Source organism: Lepus europaeus, chromosome 20 (genome assembly GCF_033115175.1).
Source record: "Lepus europaeus isolate LE1 chromosome 20, mLepTim1.pri, whole genome shotgun sequence".
NCBI lineage: Eukaryota > Metazoa > Chordata > Mammalia > Lagomorpha > Leporidae > Lepus > Lepus europaeus.
Genome location: NC_084846.1, coordinates 37,435,531 through 37,455,980, shown reverse-complemented (window position 1 = coordinate 37,455,980; position 20,450 = coordinate 37,435,531). Strand labels below are relative to the sequence as shown.

The following is a 20,450-nucleotide window of genomic DNA, read 5'->3' as shown; positions in this document are numbered from 1 at the left end:
TTCCTCTCACCCCTCTGGGTTAATCATACACAGGATTACCCTTCTTTTCCTGGTGCAGTTGTTGACCCAGGCCCTGTCATCCTCCTTGGCCTTGGATCTCATGCCATGGATAGTGATGGCCACACTGCTGGGCCCTTGTTACCCACCAAGATCCTGTACTCCATAGAGTTGGACCAAACCAACAGGGGTTTTTCCCACAGTCTGATCCCCATCCCCCAAGCACAATAGAATTTTTCTTACATATCACAAATCAGTGCTCCATGACTAATGTGCATTTTTCCACTTATTCCTTCAAAATTGTTGGCTATGGATTTTTTTCCTGCCTGTACCTTTATCTCATCGAGATAAAAATGATAGGAGGATGAGAAATCAATTAGGTAGCAAGAAAAGAAGCACAGCTAAAGTAAAGCAATTACACCAGGGCTAATAACCTCTCCTACAACAATTACACAGTCACATCAAGTGAATTTTGAAACCACAGGAGTTGTTTTGACCCAGAAAAGCAATATGTTGCCTTGCCTGTCAGTCACTATGGTTTCCAGCCCCTGAGAGCCTGATTTAGTTGATGATGGAACAACTACATCTTTATTCATACACAGTCCTCATGAGAGTTTGCCACAGACGACGCAGCTCCTTCCTTCCTCTCCCCTCCCTCCCTGCCTGTCCCCCCATTCCTTTCCTTCCTCCCTGTCTACTTTCCTTTCAAGTATATTTATGGAGGAGCTACCATATGCCTCAAACAGGCGTGTGTGTGTGTACGTGCGCGTGTGTGTAGGGGGAGTGACATCTGTTGGTGCAGTTTGTCAGTCAGGCCTGCACTGTTCATTCAACCAAGTGTCTATTGTGTGCCAGGTTTGGAATTTAGAAATTAAGAGACAATAATCCTCGCACTCATGAGATAAAGCCACACAAGCAGACAGCTACACTACCACTGATTCTTCATGACAAAGTCAAGTTGAGGTTATGGAATGCACATGTGGTGTGGGGTTGGCCTGGACAGCTCCATTGTGGAGTTGATATTGTAGATGAGAAACGGACAAATTTGTGAACAAGCTTGCCAGAAGCAAGGGACAGTGACCTTGGGAGAGTTCAGCCATGAGGAATGATGCACACAAAGACACGGTGTTGAGCAGAACACAGTTTGTCACAGCTGGAGCGCTGGATGCAAGCAGGGGGCAGCTACAATTCAGCCTGGTATAGACAGGGAGTCTTTGAAAAAGACAAGTGATTCTGTCCTGGTGGATATTAAACGAAAATAAAGCTACAATAAGTAAAATTATGTGGCATTTGTGGAAGAAAAACCACTAATTTAGTTATTCATGCTCTCCTTTTCTTAATTATGTTTATTGCTATTTTATTGCTATTAATGGGAAAGATATTCGATATGAGTAGACAAAAGACATGCTAGGAAAATATTCACAACATATTAAAACAGGAAAATGTTACTGTATAAAGAATATTTCTAAAGTTTGAGATCAGAGAAAATGAAAACATTCAAATAAAAATAGGTAAAGCCATATGAATAAGTGCTTTAAAAATTGTATAAAATATGTTCAGTCTTATTTGTAATGAAAGAAATTCAAACAAAAACACCAAAGAAATGCTGCCTTTTTCCCCTTTATAGATTTGGTAAAGATATGTAGATATATGAGTCTTCAAAATGATCATGGAAAATGAGCATTATCTTTTAATTCTACATTTTTGTGAACATTTTAGGGTACCCAGGTGTGTAGCATGCGTGGACAACTATGATGTGGGTAAGAAACTGAGCAAATAGCTTTGAGGTGCTCCTTTTGTCTAATTAAACTTGGAATTAAGAGTTTAAGCTTACCTAAAAGAGGTATAAGCAAGAGGATCAAGTCTGGGGGGGGGGCTACAGTATGGGAGGGAATGAAAAAGGCAGGGAGAGAGGGGGGAAAAAGGGGGGGGGCATTGAGTTACTGCGGGTTGACCCGCTGCTTAGGACAATAGCACCCCTTACTGGAATGCCAGTTCAAGTCCTGCTCCTCTGCTTCTGATCCAGCTCCCTGTTAACACATCTAGCAAGGGAATGATGATTGGCTAAGTACTTGGGTCCCTGCTACCTACATGGGAGACGCAGATGGAGTTCCTGACTCCTAACTGGACCGGCCCATTCCCAGCTGTTGTGAGCATCTGGGGAGTGAACCAGAGGACAGAAGATCGATCTCTCTCTGTCTCTCTCTCTTCCCTCTTTCTGTTGCTCCACCTTTTGAAGGAAGGAAGAAAGGGAAAAAATTTGAATTTTAGCTCTGAGAGATATGATAAGTATGGGTGTGTGGATTATATTTGGAGAGAGGAGATAAGAAAGACACACACACACACACACACACACAGAGCGTGGGGGGAGGGCATGACCCTTAGCTCTGAGAGCTATGGAATCGTAACAACCGCAGCAGGGATTATTCAGAAAACCAGATCCTCACCAAATTCTACCTGGGCCTGGTCTTGGTTCAGGACAGAAGCTGCTGCTGAGAGGTTGCAGGTGCCTGGCTGCCAGAGACAGCAGCCGGCTCCCTGCCCCGGGAAAGGCAAGGAGGCTGGGTGAGCAGTGGGCTTCTCGTCGGGTAGGAAAGACTTCGGAGCAGCTCCAGCGGACGCGGGCCATGGCAGTTTTCACGGCTCCACCACAGCTGGAAGCAAGGAGCAACAGCAGGCCGTGGGAAGCCTGTTGGTGAGAGCTGAGGGAAACCTGCTTTTGAAATCGTTGCCTTTCATCAGCAAACACATGATGCTTTGCCTTTTCAAGGACAAGTCAGGCCGCAGGCCGATGTGAGCGCAAGTCCTGGTGGGGGAATTTCAGGCAGCACAGGACTGAGCGACAGATCTGGCCAGACACGGAGCGCCCTGAGCTGTGTGGTTCGCAGGCTCCTGCAGCTGTGCTGCTTGGGGGGGGGGGGGGGGGGGGGGAGTGGCTTTCACAGGTGCCGCATTCTTGCACGAATGGGCAATCAATCAGGAGTGACGTTGAGACGCGTGGGGCTGTGGGAATCGATGCCTCGGTGGCACGCGATGGCGTGAGCTGCTGCCTTTCGAATGCTTTCTTTCCACTGAGCCTCTCTCCTCTCCCACGTGCACCTTCCAATGTTGTTGGGACAAACATTAGGTTGGTTCTAAATAAACTTCATCTTTCTTTCAAGCATCCTCCTGCACCTGACTTGGTGAAGGTTATTCTATTGAAATAAAATGTAGATGTTAATTTGGTGCTTTAACGGCCAGTGCCAAGGCTCACTAGGCTAATCCTCCGCCTTGCGGCACTGGCACACCGGGTTCTAGTTCCAGACGGGGTGCTGGATTCTGTCCCGGTTGCTCCTCTTCCAGGCCAGCTCTCTGCTGTGGCCCGGGAGTGCAGTGGAGGATGGCCCAAGTGCTTGGGCCCTGCACCCCATGGGAGACCAGGAGAAGCACCTGGCTCTTGGCTTCGGATCAGCGCAGCGTGCCGGCCACTGGGGGGTGGTGGTGTGAACCAACGGAAAAAGGAAGACCTTTCTCTCTGTCTCTCTCTCACTGTCCACTCTGCCTGTCAAGAAATAAAAATAAATTTTAAAAAATTTGGTGATTTAGCAGGGATGATGGGGCAACAGGAAAAGCCAGACAGGCTGCAGCTCTGGCTGGTGGGGTCACGGTTCCTACCCGGCTGCACCTGTGAAGGGGAGCAGTCATTTAGCTTCTTCTTGCCCTCGGTCTATTCTGGTGATAAATTCAGGGGTTGGGCAGTATGATGGATGACCTTTCTCCCGGCTTTAGTATTTCGTGAGACTAAAGATGAAGAATGAACAGGAAAAGGTGATTCCTATAATGTCGTAAAACACTTGAAAAAAGCTCAATCAGCTTAATTAAAGAAATGCATATTAAAATAATGAGTTTTTTAAAAACCTCTTATGTTAGCAAAGATTTTTGAAAAGATGTATTCATCTATTTTATTTGAAAGACACACACACACACAGTGGCGGGGGGGGGGGGAGGGAGAGAACATGAGAGCTCTTATCCACGGATTCACTTCCCAAATGTCCACGATGGCTAAGGCTAGGTCAGGGTGAAGCTGGGAGCTGAGAGCTCAGGGCCTCCCACACGGGTGGCAGAAACACACTCGGGGAAGTGCACCACTGCCTCCCAGGTCTGCACTGGCAGGAAGCTGGGATCAGGAGTCGCTGATGGGAATTGCCACTCGCTACTCTGATGTAGCATGCGGGCTTCCTAACTGGCACATTAACCACTAGGCCAAATGCTCACTCCTCCTGTACAATCTTCAGTTTAGGGTTTTTATCACAATGCTGTATCTACCAAAACCCAACGCTGCCTGTGCTTTGCTCAGGACTTACGTGACATACCGTGGGAGGCATGGGATCACTCAAAAGACAGAGGATCAACATAGTCCGTGAACACCCTCAACAGGACAGGTCTCCTCCCATAGTTCTCCACCCATTCACACACTCAGAGCCACCGTCTCGTAGTGGCCTTGCCATATGACCAAACGAGATTTGCCTTGATCAGATTGTTGGGCTTATTTCTGCAGAACGTCGATATCCAGATCACCCCTGGCCACAGGATATAGGGGACAGCCTATGGCTTGGTCACCGAGGCCCTTCACAAATGAGCTTCCCCTCAGCTGCTACAAGGGGACCATTGCCAGCTTCTCCTCTCCTGGCCTTGCCTGCCTGTCCACTCGCTGCCCCACCACTCCTTCTGACTCCTGGTTGCCAGGGAGCAACCACACCCCTGAAACTAGTGTTATACCTTGTGTTTGAAAGGTTGCCTGATCTAACAGAAAGAACTCTGTGTGAAGTCTGACAATCCCAAGTTTCAAACCTCTTTGAGCTTGAATTTTATCACTTACCAGATGGGGGAACAGTAGTTATTTCATAGGGTTCTGCTGTGGTTAATGGGGCAATTATTAATCTCTCAGCACAGTCCCTGTCCTGTAGTATGTACTCAGGGCATTTTAGTTCTCTCTTCCTGACTCTGCTTTGAAGGGGTTGGACTCACAGCACCCCCCAGCCCCCAACCATCATGGCTTTAGATAAAATCCGGTGGCCTGGCTAGTCCCCCAAGGATGCTAGGACTAACAAGTGGCCTATAGGGGAGGAGAGCACCAGTCAGTGAACCAGGAGAGCCCCTACGTGAGTCTGGCCTGCTGGCCTCTTACCTGATGATTGTCAGAGGGATGAAGTACACCAGGAAGGCCACAATGGTCATGTATGGTGTCCAGTAAGAGTCGTCAGGCCATAGGGCCCAGCACTGCACTTCGCCGTTGGAGAGGGTCCTTTTCCCAAATATGATCAGGGTGGGGATGGAGAACAGGAAAGACAGGCTCCAAGCAATCCCGATCAGCACCTTGGCTTGCTTTTCTGCTCAAAGGAAAGAGAGATAGAGCTGGGAAACTGGACGCACCTTGTGGGAACACACTTGGCATTTATGCAGGACAGGACCACTGAGAACCACCCTGCAGCTCCCTGGGCGTCCCAGAGCCTGATTGCTCCGTGGCAGAAGGGATGACGGTGCCTACATATTGGCTCTTGTGAAGATTAACAGAAGCTTGTACAGCTGATAGCTACTACCTGGCGTGAGGTTTGTGCTTCCCAATTTCTACTTCCTTTTACCTTCCCCAATTCAGCTGTCTGACTTGCAATGTGGTGTGGCATAAGCTCAGCTCAGCCTGTGCCACTTGCATTTGATACATTATTGTGCAAATGCTAAGTTGTGTCCTTCAACACGCAGCCCATGTTTCTGATTACAAGGCAGGGATGTGGCCTTTTGTCACTCCAGCATCCTCTCATTGTACCCGGTGCTGCAAAACTTTGAGGCAATCTGTGAGAGCTATTTGCCAAATGACAGTGAGCCGCCTTTTCTCTGGACTTGGTTCGAGAGAGTAAGGTTTGTTGTATTCACGTCCTGCTGCCTGGTAGCCATGATCCTGCACACTGGCTTCAGATGCAACATTCTGACCTTGAGCAAACCACTCATTCTCAGCTTCACTTCTTCCCCTTTAAAATGGAATTTAAAAATACCTACTCTGGGCCGGCGCCGTGGCTCAACAGGCTAATCCTCCGCCTAGTGGCGCCGGCACACCGGGTTCTAGTCCTGGTTGGGGTGCCGGATTCTGTCCCGGTTGCCCCTCTTCCAGGCCAGCTCTCTGCTATGGCCCGGGAGTGCAGTGGAGGATGGCCCAAGTGCTTGGGCCCTGCACCCCATGGGAGACCAGGAGGAAGCACCTGGCTCCTGGCTTCGGATCAGTGCAGTGCGCCAGCAGCAGCACGCTGGCCGCGGTGGCCATTGGAGGGTGAACCAACGGCAAAAGGAAGATCTTTCTCTCTGTCTCTCTCTCTCTCTCTCACTGTCCACTCTGCCTGTCAAAAAAAAAAAAAAATACCTATTCTGGCCACTGAAGCAGGTCACAATGGGACAGCAGAGAAAAAAAAATGCCCTAAACAGTCTATATTTTTAAAGAATTATTTATTTTACAGGCAGAACAGCGGAGAGAGACAGGGAGAGAGACAGAGAGAAGTCTTCCATCTGCTGGTTCACTCCCCAAAGCCAAGGGTGGGCCAGGCTTAAGTCAGAAGCCAGGAACTCCATCTAGGTCTCCCATGTGGGTGACAGGGGCCCAAGCACGTGAGCCAGCATCCACTGCTTTCCCTACTGCATTAGCAGGGAGTGGATTAGAAGTGGAGCAGATAGGATTTGAAAGGGTCTTCTGATGTGGGATGCTGCTATTGCAAGCAATGGCTTAACTTGCTTTGTGCAACAAAGCTGGTCCCACAGGAATGTTTTAAAAAAACAATCATCGTGCTTTCTGTTAAGCTGTTGTCAACATTCATCATTTTAATCCTCCCCCTGGCCTTGCTGGCTGGGCTGACTGGTCCTGGGCCATGCTCCTTGGAGACAGGACCACCTTCACTCCCAGCCTTCGAACCTGATGGTGGGCATCTATCTTTAGGTGGCAGGGCCCAGTATGCAGGTTTAGTCAAAGAGCCAAAAGGAGGGGCCGGCGTCATGGCTCATTTGGTTAATCCTCCGCCTGCGGTGCTGGCATCCCATATAGGTGCCGGGTTCTACTCCTGATTGCTCCTCTTCCAGTCCAGTTCTCTGCTGTGGCCCAGAAGGGCAGTGGAGGATGGCCCAGGTGCTTGGGCCCCTGCACCCGCATGGGAGACCAGGAAGAAGCACATGACTCCTGGCTTTGGGTCGGCACAGCACCGGCCGTTGCAGTCATTTGGGGAGTGAACCAACCGAGGGAAGACCTTCTTTCTCTCTCTCGCACTGTCTGTAACTCTACCTGTCAAATAAATAAATAAAGCATCTTAAAAAAAAAGAGCCAAAAGGAATGAAATAGGAAATACTAGTCATCTCCTCTTGACTCTAAGTTTGAAGGGGCTGGACTTACATTCTAGAAGAAACTAGAGACTCATAGAATCGTGCATCTGAAAGATTCGCGAGAATAGCTGGGGCTCTGTTCTTGCTGAATTGCACACACTGGGAAGAAATATTAGACATATTTACAACAGAGATGTCACTGGCCCACTGGACAATTTGAAGTCTTGAGTTAGAATTTCAACCACTATTTGGGGTTAATCCATTGATTCAGTCATCCAATGACCCACTGATCCAGTGGTGGTTGTGGCTCCCTTGCTCTGGGCTGAAGACTCAGGCAAGCCTCTGGATGTCAGTGATAACTCACAGCTGAGAAAAAAGTCTTGTATTTACTCTAAGTGGTAAACATTGCCCCCTTTTAGAAATTAACTTAAAAACAAGTACTTACAATTCAAGACAACAGTAAGAATTGAAAATTTCCAGGACAATTTCAAGTTAAATCTCTCTCCAGATAGGCCTGCTTTAGGTAAGAACCTGACATCCAGGTAGGCGGATCAGCCCTTCTACTCTCTACCCTCCTTGCCCCAGGTTGCTAACCTGGGTGGGGGGCTCTGGAGCTGGGGTGCAGGAGCAAGGGAGGGAAAGGGCACAGGAGATCCTCACTGTCCTGTGGCTACTTGGAGCTTTCTTGGCCTGGTGCTATCTGGAGCTGATTTTTCATCTCCTGAGGAACTTTATTTTGTTTTTGGAACCTTTCCTTGGGTCCACTTGCCTGACTTGGACATTGCTAGCATTTGAATCCTGAACACATGCAGAAGCTTAAGTCCCAAAGTCATGGGTTGGTGGTATTAAGAAGAGTTTGATCCAACTGTAGTTTTTAGTAGGCGACTAGTGTGAGGCCCTTGGTTCACTGGGGGATGTGACCTCAGAAGGGAGTTCTCAGGAGAGAGTAGTGGTGGAAGCCTGGTGGGGCCCAGCCACTCTCTCTGCTTTCTGGTTTGCCATGTGGTCGAAGCTCTACAACACGGTTTACCACTGCCAGTCACCTGTCTCCAGCCTCACCAGATGTCCGAACCAATTGGGCCCACCCCATCCTGCACTGTGGCCCTCCGAAACCACGAGTGAAACTAAGTGTTCTCCTGTGCGAGTCAGCTTTACTTGGTTACTTTAACTATAGTGACAAGAATCGACTACTACAGGCAGTGTCTTTCTCTTCCTCTCTGTAAACTCTAGCCTCTTTCTCTCGAGTCTCTTACTCTTTGGTCCTCCGAAACCATGAGTGAAACTAAGTGTTCTCCTGTGAGAGTCAGCTTTACTTGGTTACTTTAATTATAGTGACAAGAATCGACTACTACAGGCAGTGTCTTTCTCTTCCTCTCTGTAACCTCTAGCCTCTTTCTCTCGAGTCTCTTACTCTTTGGTAGACACTTCTGAGGAAGAATCTTTTACCCCAGACCTATATAAATTTCTCATCAGAAGTTCCACAGGGGTACTTCAAAAAGTGCCTTCCTTCATGGAAAAATTCAATTAAAAGACAAATTTATGGCCGGCGCCGCAGCTCACTAGGCTAATCCTCCACCCACGACGCCGGCACCCTGGGTTCTAGTCCTGGTTGGGGTGCCGGATTCTGTCCCGGTTGCTCCTCTTCCAGTCCAGCTCTCTGCTGTGGCCCGGGAGTGCAGTGGAGGATGGCCCAAGTGCTTCTCCCGCATGGGAGACCAGGGGGAAGCACCTGGCTCCTGGCTTCGGATCGGCCCTGGCCATAGTGGCCACTTAGGGGTGAACTAGCAGAAAAAGGAAGACCTTTCTCTCTGTCTCTCTCTCTCTCTCTCACTGTATAAAAAAAATTTAAAAAAAGAGAAATTTATTTTAGTACAAAAATTTTGAAATTCCTGCATAGTTTTTTCATAATATGGATTTTCCCATAAACTTAAATGTCCCCTTCTACATCTTCCTCTCTCCTTTTAGATTCCTCTGGTGTGAGTTAGTAATTGGTCACGTGAGAAACACACAGCAAGCTCTTTGAGTTGTCATGGGAAGCCCCTCTACCTAGATTTAAGGAGATCAAGAATCCGAGAGATCACGATGTTGGCTGGTTTGTCCACGTAGACATCAAGTCACCTGGGTTAGGGACAGTGTGACGGGTAAGAGGGCAAGATCAGTGTCAACATCTTCTCTGGATGAGGGCCTTGACTATAGGGGTAGCAACATAGAGGAGGTATTGTAGGAGCCAGTCCAAGCTGATAACATGAGCATCAAAGGGAGAGAGGACATGCACGTGCAAGAGGAGAGGGGAAATATTCAGGAGGTGGTTTATGGAGGCAGAAACATGTTGCCACCACCACCAGGCTGTGAGGAACCCAAGAGCAAAGCTGAGAAGCATTCTCTTGAGAGATTTTAGGGAACTCAAGTATCTCAGGAAACAGAAGGTGGAAGAAACCTATTTTGAAGAGACAGAGTATGTAGGGGAGTTGATTCCCAAAGGAATAATGAAAAATTTTGGGTACGGGGAGCAGTGAGCATTTGGACCAGGGAAGACGCAGGATGGGATTTTAAGCAGATGATGTGACTGGAAGCATTTTTTGATGGCAGTGTTAGGAAGCCTGGTAGAATACTATGGCGGTTATCAATTGTTCCTAGGTGCTGTTGTTCCTCAGTGGTTAGAATTTGAATATCATCTGCTTCTACAGATCCTAGGCCTTTGACTTGTAGGAGAATCTGTGATATTTGGATCTGACTCAGATTCTACTTGGTGGCTAAACAGTGCAGTGTCTTTTAACAGGGGTGGGGATGCAAGTAATCAAATAGAATACAAAATGATGCTTAAGATTGAACTCTACCAAAGTAACTGAGAACATTTCCCCGTAGTCCTAGCAGGGCTCATGCTTGGAGCTGTTATTGCTGTACCAGTGGCTGGGTTATCCTGGGAGAGGCCCACGGGGTGAGGCTCTAACTCGACCAGGTGTGCAGCTTGTGAACACACAACACAGGGAACAACACTGGCCTCCCAGCCAGCTGAGCCCATCTGAGCTTGAGGCTCCAGCCCCGAGCAGATGCAACGCAAGCTTGAGTTCTAGCTGGACTGTCTTTTGTGTCTCTCATCCACAGAGTCAGATACCTTCTTCTTCCTGCTCTTGTCCAGTTCTGTTCTTCTCTGTCTCAGCCTTCTCCCTTTCTATGTAACACACAATGCTTTAAACAATCATGTAAGTTACACATGATTATAGAAGCACTAACAAATAAAAGTAATGATAATAAGAAAAATATATGGCTATGATAGTTTAGTTTTTGATAATGCCGTCATATAATATAATGTATAAATGAGATTATAATATAAATGCTGCTTTGCAACCTACTTTTTCTCCACTGAGAAAGGATGTTATTATCATCTTTTCATAATATCAAAAGCTATATCTGTACAAGTGACATTTGGCAGCAAGGGCCTTTCTTCAAATAGAATTTTATTTTGAGCTTAGAATAAAAAAACGTGAGGAAGGCTTGAAGCTGGGTGACATCAGCACCTCCCAGACCTTCCCTGGAGCAGTTCTATAAAATGAGCTCTTTTGAGGACCAGCATGTGACATGGGATTTGAAAAGTATGATAAGTAACATTTCCCATGGTTACACTCAACTCCAATTTTCTCAATAGTCTATTACAAGTATTTCATTTCCAAATATTTTCCATTACAAATATGTTCTATATACCTCTCCGTACAACTCTGCTTATTTCCTTAGTATGAATTCTTACAAGCATAATATTTATTAGCTTTTGACTAATATTGTTACACTGCCTTCAAAAGTGTCTACAATTTATGGTTACCACATTTTCATTCCACTATATTCTCCCAACACTGAGAGGAATCTTCCTTCCAGTCTTTTCACTTGGTTGGTAAAATTTCCTATCCCAATGTTTAATCTTGCAGTAATTTTTTTGGACAGGAAGAGTTAGACAGTAAGAGAGAGAGACAGAGAGAAAGGTCTTCCTTCCTTTGGTTCATCCCCCAAATGGCCGCCACAGCCGGTGTGCAGCACCAATCCAAAGCCAGGAGCCAGGTGCTTCTCCTGGTCTCCCATGCAGGTGCAGGGCCCAAGGACCTGGGCCATCCTCCACTGCCTTACCGGGCCACAGTAGACAGCGGGACTGGAAGAAGAACAACCAGGACTAGAACCCGGGGTGCCAGCGCTGCAGGTGGAGGATTAGCCAAGTGAGCCGCGGCGCCGGCCAATCTTGCAGTAATTTACTCATCAAATAAGCCTTTCTATGTATCTTCTACTCATTTGTGTTTCTTTGCTTCTTAATATTTTGGTCATGCTCTTGGCCTATTCTTCAACTGAAATGTTCTTATTTCTTTGTCATAGTTCTTTATAAGAAGAATATTAACTCTGTTCTGTACAAGTATTTGCTATTCACTCTTTTCCTTTTTGTTTGTGGCTTCTATTATTTGTGTAAATAATTTAAAAAACTTGCTGTAGTAAAAAAATCTCTATTTCTCTTATTGTTTCTGGGTTGGTATGTTCCTAGAAAGGTTTTTCCCCTCACCAGGTATAATGATTACCAAATACAAGTTTTATCTGATGTTATTTTAGTGCTTTTATGTTTAAAATTGTTATTTTATAAAATACAACTAGAATTGATTGTGTAATTAGCTGAGACATGTGATGATCTATTTTTTTTTTTTTTGACAGGCAGAGTTAGACAGTAAGAGAGAGAGAGAAAGGTCTTCCTTTTCCATTGGTTCACCCCCCCCAAATGGCTGCCAAGGCCGGCATGCTGTGCCGATCCGAAGCCAGGAGCCAGGTGCTTCCTCCTGGTCTCCCATGTGGGTGCAAGGCCCAAGCACTTGGGCCATCCTCTACTGCCTTCTCGGGCCACAGCAGAGAGCTGGACTGGAAGAGGAGCAACCGGGACAGAATCCGGCACCCCAACCGGGATTAGAACCCGGTGTGCCAGCGCCGCAGGTGGAGGATTAGCCTAGTAAGCTGTGGCCCCAGCCGATCTAATATTTTTATAATAACTATTCAGCTATTCTGACACCATATACTGAATAACTCATTCTCTCCCAACTGAATTGAAATTTTATGTACTTTATGGTTCTGGTATTATGCTATTCTAATTATTAGTTTTATATTATGTTTTAATGACTAACACTACAAATTTCTCTTCATCATAATTGATATTTTCCAAATTTTTATCCTCAGATTTATATTTCTTTTTTTTTAAGATTTATTTATTTTTTGGAAAGTCAGTTACACAAGAGAAGGAGAGACAGAGAGAGAAAGAGAGGTCTTCCATCCACTGGTTCACTCCCAAATGGCCTCAATGGCTGGAGCTGCGCCATTCCGAAGCCAGGAGCCAGTAGCTTCTTCCGGGTCTCCCATGTGGATGCAGGAGCCCAAGAACTTGGACCATCCTCCACTGCTTTCCCAGGCCACAGCAGAGAGCTGGATTGGAAGTGGAGCAGCTGAGTCTTGAACGGCACCTATATAGGATGCTGGCACTGCAGGCGGCGGCTTTACCCGCTATGCCACGGCGCCGGCCCCATCAGATTTATATTTCTTAAAAAGCCTTTAAATTGTCAACCTCTGGGGAGTTACTGGCTAAAGAAACCAATTTTAAAAATTTTTAAAAAGCAATTTAAAAAAGTTTTCCTTTCAGCTTATATCATTGTCCAAAAATTATCCCAATTTCCTGCTTTCTTAAAGCCCTCTGCTGGCACTGATTAAGCTTGCTTATGCTAAAGATCTATTCAGACCATTAATGTTGCTTTCTCCTGGGTAAATCCCGTGGATGGTATTTTAAATGTGATATGTATTTCCCAGAGTTGACTTTGCCAGGTGTTTTGTGATATCTGTTGGCCCCTCCTCTTTGCAGTAAAGACTTCCTGTTAGGGTCTTCAGTCCATCAGTTGTCACAGGCGGAGGGTACTGCAGAAGGCTGAGTGCTGGGCTCCTGCTCCTGTTCAGGGGGTGTGAAGGGTGGGGTCTGCCTGCGGGCAGAGCAGTGGGCGCCTATTCTGGACCTGGGCACCACCGTCCTGCTGGGGCATTGCTGCTCCCCAGGATCCTTTGTCATTTCAAGCCCAGCACGGGGAGCAGGGATTTCCAACTCCACTTTGTCCACCTGCGATGGACAAAGGCGTCAAGAAGGGAGGCCTGCTGGGATGCTCCCTCATGGTGGGCTTCAGGCCAGCCAGCATTGCCTGGCTGCTCGCCTCCTCTGGGGATTCGTGCTCTTATAACTTCTCTCACGCGATGGCAGCCTCACCTGGGCTGTTGAGAGCTGTGGTTTTTCTGACCCATATACTGCTTTCTTTCAGGGACCCTCAGCAGTTCTGAATCAAGGAGAATTTCCCTTCTTTCCCGGATGATTACCAATTAAAAACATCTTTTGGATGATTTCTGTGGTTTGGGGGAAAGTAAGACACCATATTTGCTTCTGGAAGATGAACAAGTTGAGTGGGACTGTTCATTTCTTTGAACAGGCACACTCATGTGTGTCAACATGAGTCTAAAGGAGCTAAGTGGGTATATTGCACCAAGACGAACGACTGCAAGGGGGCCAGCCAGCCTCTCCTTGGGGACTCTGGACCATCTTTGGGATCATCTGCATTTTTTTTCCAGGTACCAAATCTTTCTTTTCTACCTGCTTTTAGACACTCAGACCCATGGGACAGAGAAGGACAAAGGGGAAGAGGAGGAGGAGAAGATGAGGAGGAAGAGAATGGTTGAGAGGAGATTTCTCATGAAAACTATCCTACCCGCAATCAAGGAGGACCCACAAGAGCACTTGGCGGAGCCAGCTCACCTCCTTGCAGGAACTTCATGGGGTGGACGATGGCGTGGTACCTGTCTATGCTGAGGGACACCAGGACATAGGTGGAGGCGTAGAGCAGCACAACCTGCAGGCAGACATGACAGGAAGCGCGTGATTTCACAGAAGTGAGGGAACACACACAATGGCGAGCATGTTTTATGCTGTTTAGAAACCTGGGGACTGACCCAAGGCAGGGACGCAAGTTGGAATAGGGAGTGGAATAACCAACTCCTTGCTGGGGACACAGTGTGGGCCTTGGTGCTCGAATTGGCCTCACTCACAATGACGTATGGCTGCAGGCCTGAATTGCTCTCTGGTTCACTTGGTTTCTCAGAGCCTCCGTAGTTCAGGATCAGTCCCTTGTGACATTTGCATGGTACATTTATTTGTAATTGACTTTTAAAACTAAACTAATTTTCTCTGCCACAATTGACATTCCAGCATAATTAGAGACAAAAATTCATTTGCCTTTTTACCGGTGTGAATTGTTGAGGGAGGCCACGTGCTGGTCTGAATCATTGATCATCATCAGGGCTGATGTGGCCAGAGGGCCCACCCCCCTTCTTCCTCATCTCTGTAGAGCTGGTTGCTGGGGTCAGTCCCTGGGTCTCCTCTTCCTCCCTCCCACTCACTCTTTTATTAACCTTTAATTATCCTGTGTACAGTATTATTTGCATATTTTGAAGACAAGGAAAAGGGGATGTAATAAGTTAATATCTTTGTGAGGCGCATATTTAGGAAGTGATTAAATGAAAGATCTCTGAAAGGATGATCAAGATGGGCATTTTTCTGGTAAGTTCAAGCCTTACTTTTACCAAGGTCCACTCTGTCTCTGCTCTGGGAACTTGGGATAAAATCTAGAGGTCACAGAAGATTAACCTGAAGATGGAAGTCTGTGGGTAAGTGTATGGTCTGACTTTCTTCTTAGCATTCACCTTTATTTTGAATTTGTGTCTTTTTTGGTTTTTCCCCTGGGTCAGAGGAGTAAAAACCAACTATAGTTGCTACTCAGTTTACAGGTCCTGATAAACCCAACGTATGTTGAATATATCATGGGTTGAAATGTGGCTGCTATGTCTAACCTACCAAATGGCGTGGCTTAGCTTAGCCTGTCTTAAAGTGCTCACAACACATCTATCAGCTGGCGGATGGACAACATCATCTAACACAAAGTCTATTTCATAACAAAATCTTGACTATTTTATGTCATTTATTGAATCATGTACTGAAAATGAAAAATAGAATGATGGCTTTAGCACTATCAAAAGGCAAAAGTTTGTAAGTTTGACCATCATTAAGCTGGGGCCATGTATATACTATCATTCTTTATTATTTTATTTCAGGAACACTCTCACAGGTGCATATCAGGGAGTTCTGAGGAGTGATCAGAGATTGAAGGCTCTGCAGAGGGATCTAAGAAGAAATTCTCTTCTTGGGGAAAAGGTGATAAATGGAAAAAAGAATATTGACGATTAAGTATAAGAAAAGCAAACAACTGAAGTTTCTACATGTGATTCATGAATTCAGAATTACTGGGGCTGCTCTCACTCCACTGAGATGGCTTCAGAGAAGGATGGCAGAGACAACACCCAGTGGCAGAACTCGTTGGGATGAACACTGTGAGCAGATCGTATGACTCTCGGGCATCTGCATCCGTATGGGCGGAAGTGGCCGACACAGTTCAGAATCTAGAGTAGGAGGAAGAGTCAGTAGCAAGGGTTTCTGGAGGAGCAGGTGGTGTTAATAAAAAAGAGATCAACTTTGAGGTACAATAAAAAAAGAGATTAAGCCTCTCAAATATTTAGACAGGCTAAAAAAAAAAATAAAGGTTATCTAAAAGAGATGTATTTCAAGTTTGCATTCCTCTTCATAAGCATAAATGCCAGAAAAGATTATAACAACATGTTCAGAGTTTTGAGGAAAAAAGTATAATCCAAAAATTTTGTAAATATCATTTCTGTGCCAGGGCACATAACAATTTTCTCATATATAAGAGGGAAGAAAATATAGCATCACACACTGTTTTCTGCAGTCCTCCTCAAGGAAATCCTTCAGTTGATTGAGAGTTGTGTCAAAATTAAGAGCTCGGGGCCGGCGCTGTGGCGTGGTGGGTAAGGCTGCCGCCTGCAATGTTGGCATCCCATGTGGGCTCTGGTTTGAGACCTGGCTGTTCCACTTCCAATCCAGCTCTCCGTTATGGTCAGTGAAAGTAGTGGAAGCTGGCCCAAGTCCTTGTGCCCCTGCACCTTCATGGGAGACCCAGAAGAGTCTCTTGGCTCATGGCTCCTGGCTTTGGATGGGCACAGCTCTGGTTCTTGCGGCCAGTTGAGGAATGGACCAGCGGATGGAAGACCTCTTTCTGCCTCTCCTTCTCTCTTTGTGTAACTTTGACTTTCAAATAGGTAAATCTTAAAAAATACTCATGAAGAGGAAAGGGGATAGAATACTTTTAACTATGGTAAGCAATAAAGTTTTTTAAAAATGCAAATGTCCACAAAATAATTATGAATATAGTTAGGGAAGGTTTCATTGAAGAAACTGTTGAAATCCTGGCTGGACCATGGCTACAGTCCCTTCAGAGACTCTAGTGAGCCTTGATCCCTTGCCTCTTTTATCTTCAGGTGGCTGTTTAGCTCTCTCGGGCTTGTGGCCACAAGAGTCCAGTTTCTGCCTCACTGTCACTTCTTTGTTACATCAGGGAAATAGAATTACATGTAATAAGGGGATTTTTATTTTGATAAAAGATACAATATATATGGCAAGAGAATATTCATAAACTACTCTGTAATAAGTAACATACCCCTACATAAATACTTACATAAAAATGTTCAGTATTTTACAGAGGGAAAAACATAAAAATATATAAATAGAAAAAATTATACATTATAACATAAGACATTATAAAATATCTAGATGACATTTCAAACTTTATCATATACTAAATTGCTCAAAAAGAAAACTCTCAATAGATTCCAAAAACCAGAACTTATGTAATTCACATATTTAAAACAACCAGCAATGAATTGAAATTAGCAACATTTTAAAAAAATCACTTGGAAATTTAAACACCTCATAATTAGCTCAAGTCAAGAAGGAAATCAAAGTACAATTATAGTCAATTCATAAATGTCAACAATGAAAACTCTACACACCAACAACATATGGGATACCACTCAGGGAACAGATGGCAGCGTGAGGACATATGTCTGAATTCTCACCACCCCACCCCTTACTTCTGACAGAAATGACCTAGGAAATGTGAAACTAAGGAAAATCTCACACAGACAAGTGAGACTTAAATGCTGGAAACATACAAACTTGACTTAGAAAAGTGCCAGATTGGTTGCATATAAAGGAAGATGCCTGGACTGACTTTAAAAAATCTACTTTATTTTAGGAAAATTTTATATTTACAAAAAGTTACAGATAGTACACAGTTCCCACACACACCTCTCCCACTCACTATTACTAACATGTTGTATGAATGTGGTACATTTGTTACAAGGATGAACCAAACATGATTATTAACCATAAGTACAGTTCTCTGGGTTTTGACAATTGCCTAATGTCATGTACCATCCACCATTACAGTGGCACACAGGAGAGTTTCACTGTGCTAAAAATCTCCTGAGCTTTATTTATTCATCTGGTCCCTTTTCCAAATCCCTGGAAACCACTTATGGTTATGATTATGATTTTTACTGTCCTATAGCTTTGTTCGAGAGTGTAATATTGTGGGAACTATACAGTATATAGACATATTAGGCTTGTTTCTTTTATGTAACAATGTACATTTAAGATTCTTCCCCACCTTTTGATAGCTTACTAGTTCATTTTGTTCTATTACCAAATAATATTTCATTCTTTGGATGTACCATAGTTTATTAATCTATTCCACTTTTGAGGGACATTGTGGTTGCCTCCAGTTTTGTATGAATATGAATGAAGCTTTTGTAAACAATCTTATGCAGAATTTTGTGTGGAAGTAAGTCGTCAACTCAATTGCAAAAGGAGCTAGGATCACTATGGTCGGATCATATGGTAGGGTTATATTTGGTTTGTAATAAACTGCTACTCAGCCATAAAAAATAATGAAATCTTGTCTTTTGCAACAAAATAGATGCAATTGGAGACCATTGTGCTTAGTGAAATAAGACAGACCTAAAAAGACAAATATCATATTTTTTTTTTCTGATTTGTGTTAGCTAATATATAGAGTACAAGAAAATTAATGTATATGAGTGAAACTGACATCTTATGATTGGATTATTGTTTTATAACCCTTGGCTCCTTGGCTATACTCCTGTGGAAGAGTGGTTTTTCTATTTTTTACTCAATTGATATTTAGTGGAGTATTAAGCTTATACTTAATGGAGTAAATTGAAAGTGTATTATTGCAAAAATTAAAAGAAAAAAAAGGAAGGAGGAGAGAGGAAAGTATCTTTATGTTCTTAGAATTGTATCTTTAAAGCACATGAAATCTATTCTCTTTGTATTAATCAAAAGACATAATAAATCCAGGCAAGGACACCCTAAAGTTAAGGAAGGGAGGCTGGACCTGGTGGTACCCAGCACCTGCATTCACTGTATGGGAGCTCAGATTCAGTACCAAGTATTTATTGACAAATAAGAAATGGTGAAGTGAACACCTAAATGGTTGAGAGAAAACATTACACTGACTTACTCTTGATTATTAGAACTTCCGACAGGAATAAATGTTGGAGATAAACTTGTTGGCCATTGAAGTAAAGGTTGTATCAGTAGATCAAGTAAAGGATACATCAGTAGAATATGTAAAGAATTTTCAGATAAACAAAATGACTCACTATGGAACCAGGATATGTGTGGCAAATGTTTGTGAGAATAGTGCTGAGAATGTATAAATTAAAAACTGAGTAAGAAAGAAAGAAAAAAAAACCCTACTAAATTATCTTCCCAAGTGGGTATACCATTTTAAATCCCCATCAGCCATGACCGAGAGTTCCTGTTAATATATACCCTTACCAGTATATGGTATTGTGAGGTTTTGAATTTTAGCTATTTTATAGTGTGTGTGTTGTGGTATCATTGTTGTTTAATTTGTGATTCCCTAATAACTTATGATGTTGAATTTCTCTCCATATGATTGTTTGCCATATTTTTTGGTGGGATATCTGGATATTTTGCACATTTATAATGGCTTGTTTCTCTATTGTTGCATTTTAAGGGTTCTTTGTATATTTGGGTGGAAATCCTTTATGATATATACATTTTACAAATGTTATCTCTTATTCTGTGGGTTGACTTTTCATTCTCTTAAATAGTGCCTTTTGCAGATAAATTTTTAATTTTCAGAATATTCAACATTTCAATTTTTCTTTCATTTATTGTGCTTTTGATGTTGTATATAAAATTTATTGATAAGCCCAAGATTTCAAGATCTTCTACTATGTTTCCTTCTATTAATTTTATTGTATTGTGTATTGCATTTTTACTTACAATACATATGAGTTTTTCATGTCATGTGTAAAGTTTGTGCTTAGATAACTTTGTGTGTGTGTGATTTTTCAGTTGCTCTAGCACACTTTCTTGAAAAGGCTGTCTCTTTCTGCCTTTGCTCCCTTACAAAGATTGGTTGACTCTCTTTGTGTCTATTTCTGGACTCTGTTCTGCTGATGCATTTGTTGACTACCATGCTACTTAATTTCTGTAGCTTTACAGTAAGTCCTCACATCAAACAGTGCCAGTCCTACAAATTCTTTCTTTTCCAGGATTGTATTGGCTAGTCTTTTTTTTTTTTTTTTTTTTTTGCCATTTCCTATAAATATTGAGTTTGTCTATATCCCAACAATAACTTTCTGGCATTATGATTGGGATTTTGTTGAATTTACTGATCATGTTGGGCACAACAGGTCTCAAGGTGATAATGAATCTTCCCATCCATGAATATGGAACATAGCTCTATTTTATGCTATCTATCAGCATTTTGTATGTGTGTATCTTGTATATATGATGTTAGATTTATACTAAAGTTTCTACCTTTCTGGTGCTCACATCAATTATATCTTTAAATTTCAAATTCAAATGCTTTTGTGTATCAAATTCAAATTATTCATTGCTGGAAGAGACAATGGACGTTTGTTTGTTACCCTTCTATTCTGCAACCCTGCTATTTTCACCTACTACATCCAGACCTTGTTTTGGTTTACTCTTTTCTTTCTTTCTTTTTTTTTTTTTGACAGGCAGAGTGGACAGTGAGAGAGAGACAGAGAGAAAGGTCTTCCTTTGCCGTTGGTTCACCCTCCAATGGCCGCTGCGGCTGGTGCGC

At 43.9% G+C, this 20,450-nt stretch overlaps 1 protein-coding gene across 2 annotated transcripts in view; it reads right to left on the bottom strand.

Moving 5' to 3' along the window:
* The window catches only part of NPSR1 (neuropeptide S receptor 1), a 165,982-nt gene that overhangs the window by 25,219 nt on the left and 120,313 nt on the right, over positions 1–20,450 (bottom strand). The window contains exons 4-5 of one of the 2 annotated variants that reach the window (XM_062179223.1): positions 14,135–14,228; positions 5,165–5,366 (exon numbers count right to left, since the gene is read on the bottom strand). In XM_062179223.1, the coding sequence (XP_062035207.1) occupies positions 5,165–5,366; positions 14,135–14,228 (296 nt within the window). The remainder of the gene's footprint in view (positions 1–5,164; positions 5,367–14,134; positions 14,229–20,450) is intronic. The other variant, XM_062179224.1, reaches the window with a different exon arrangement.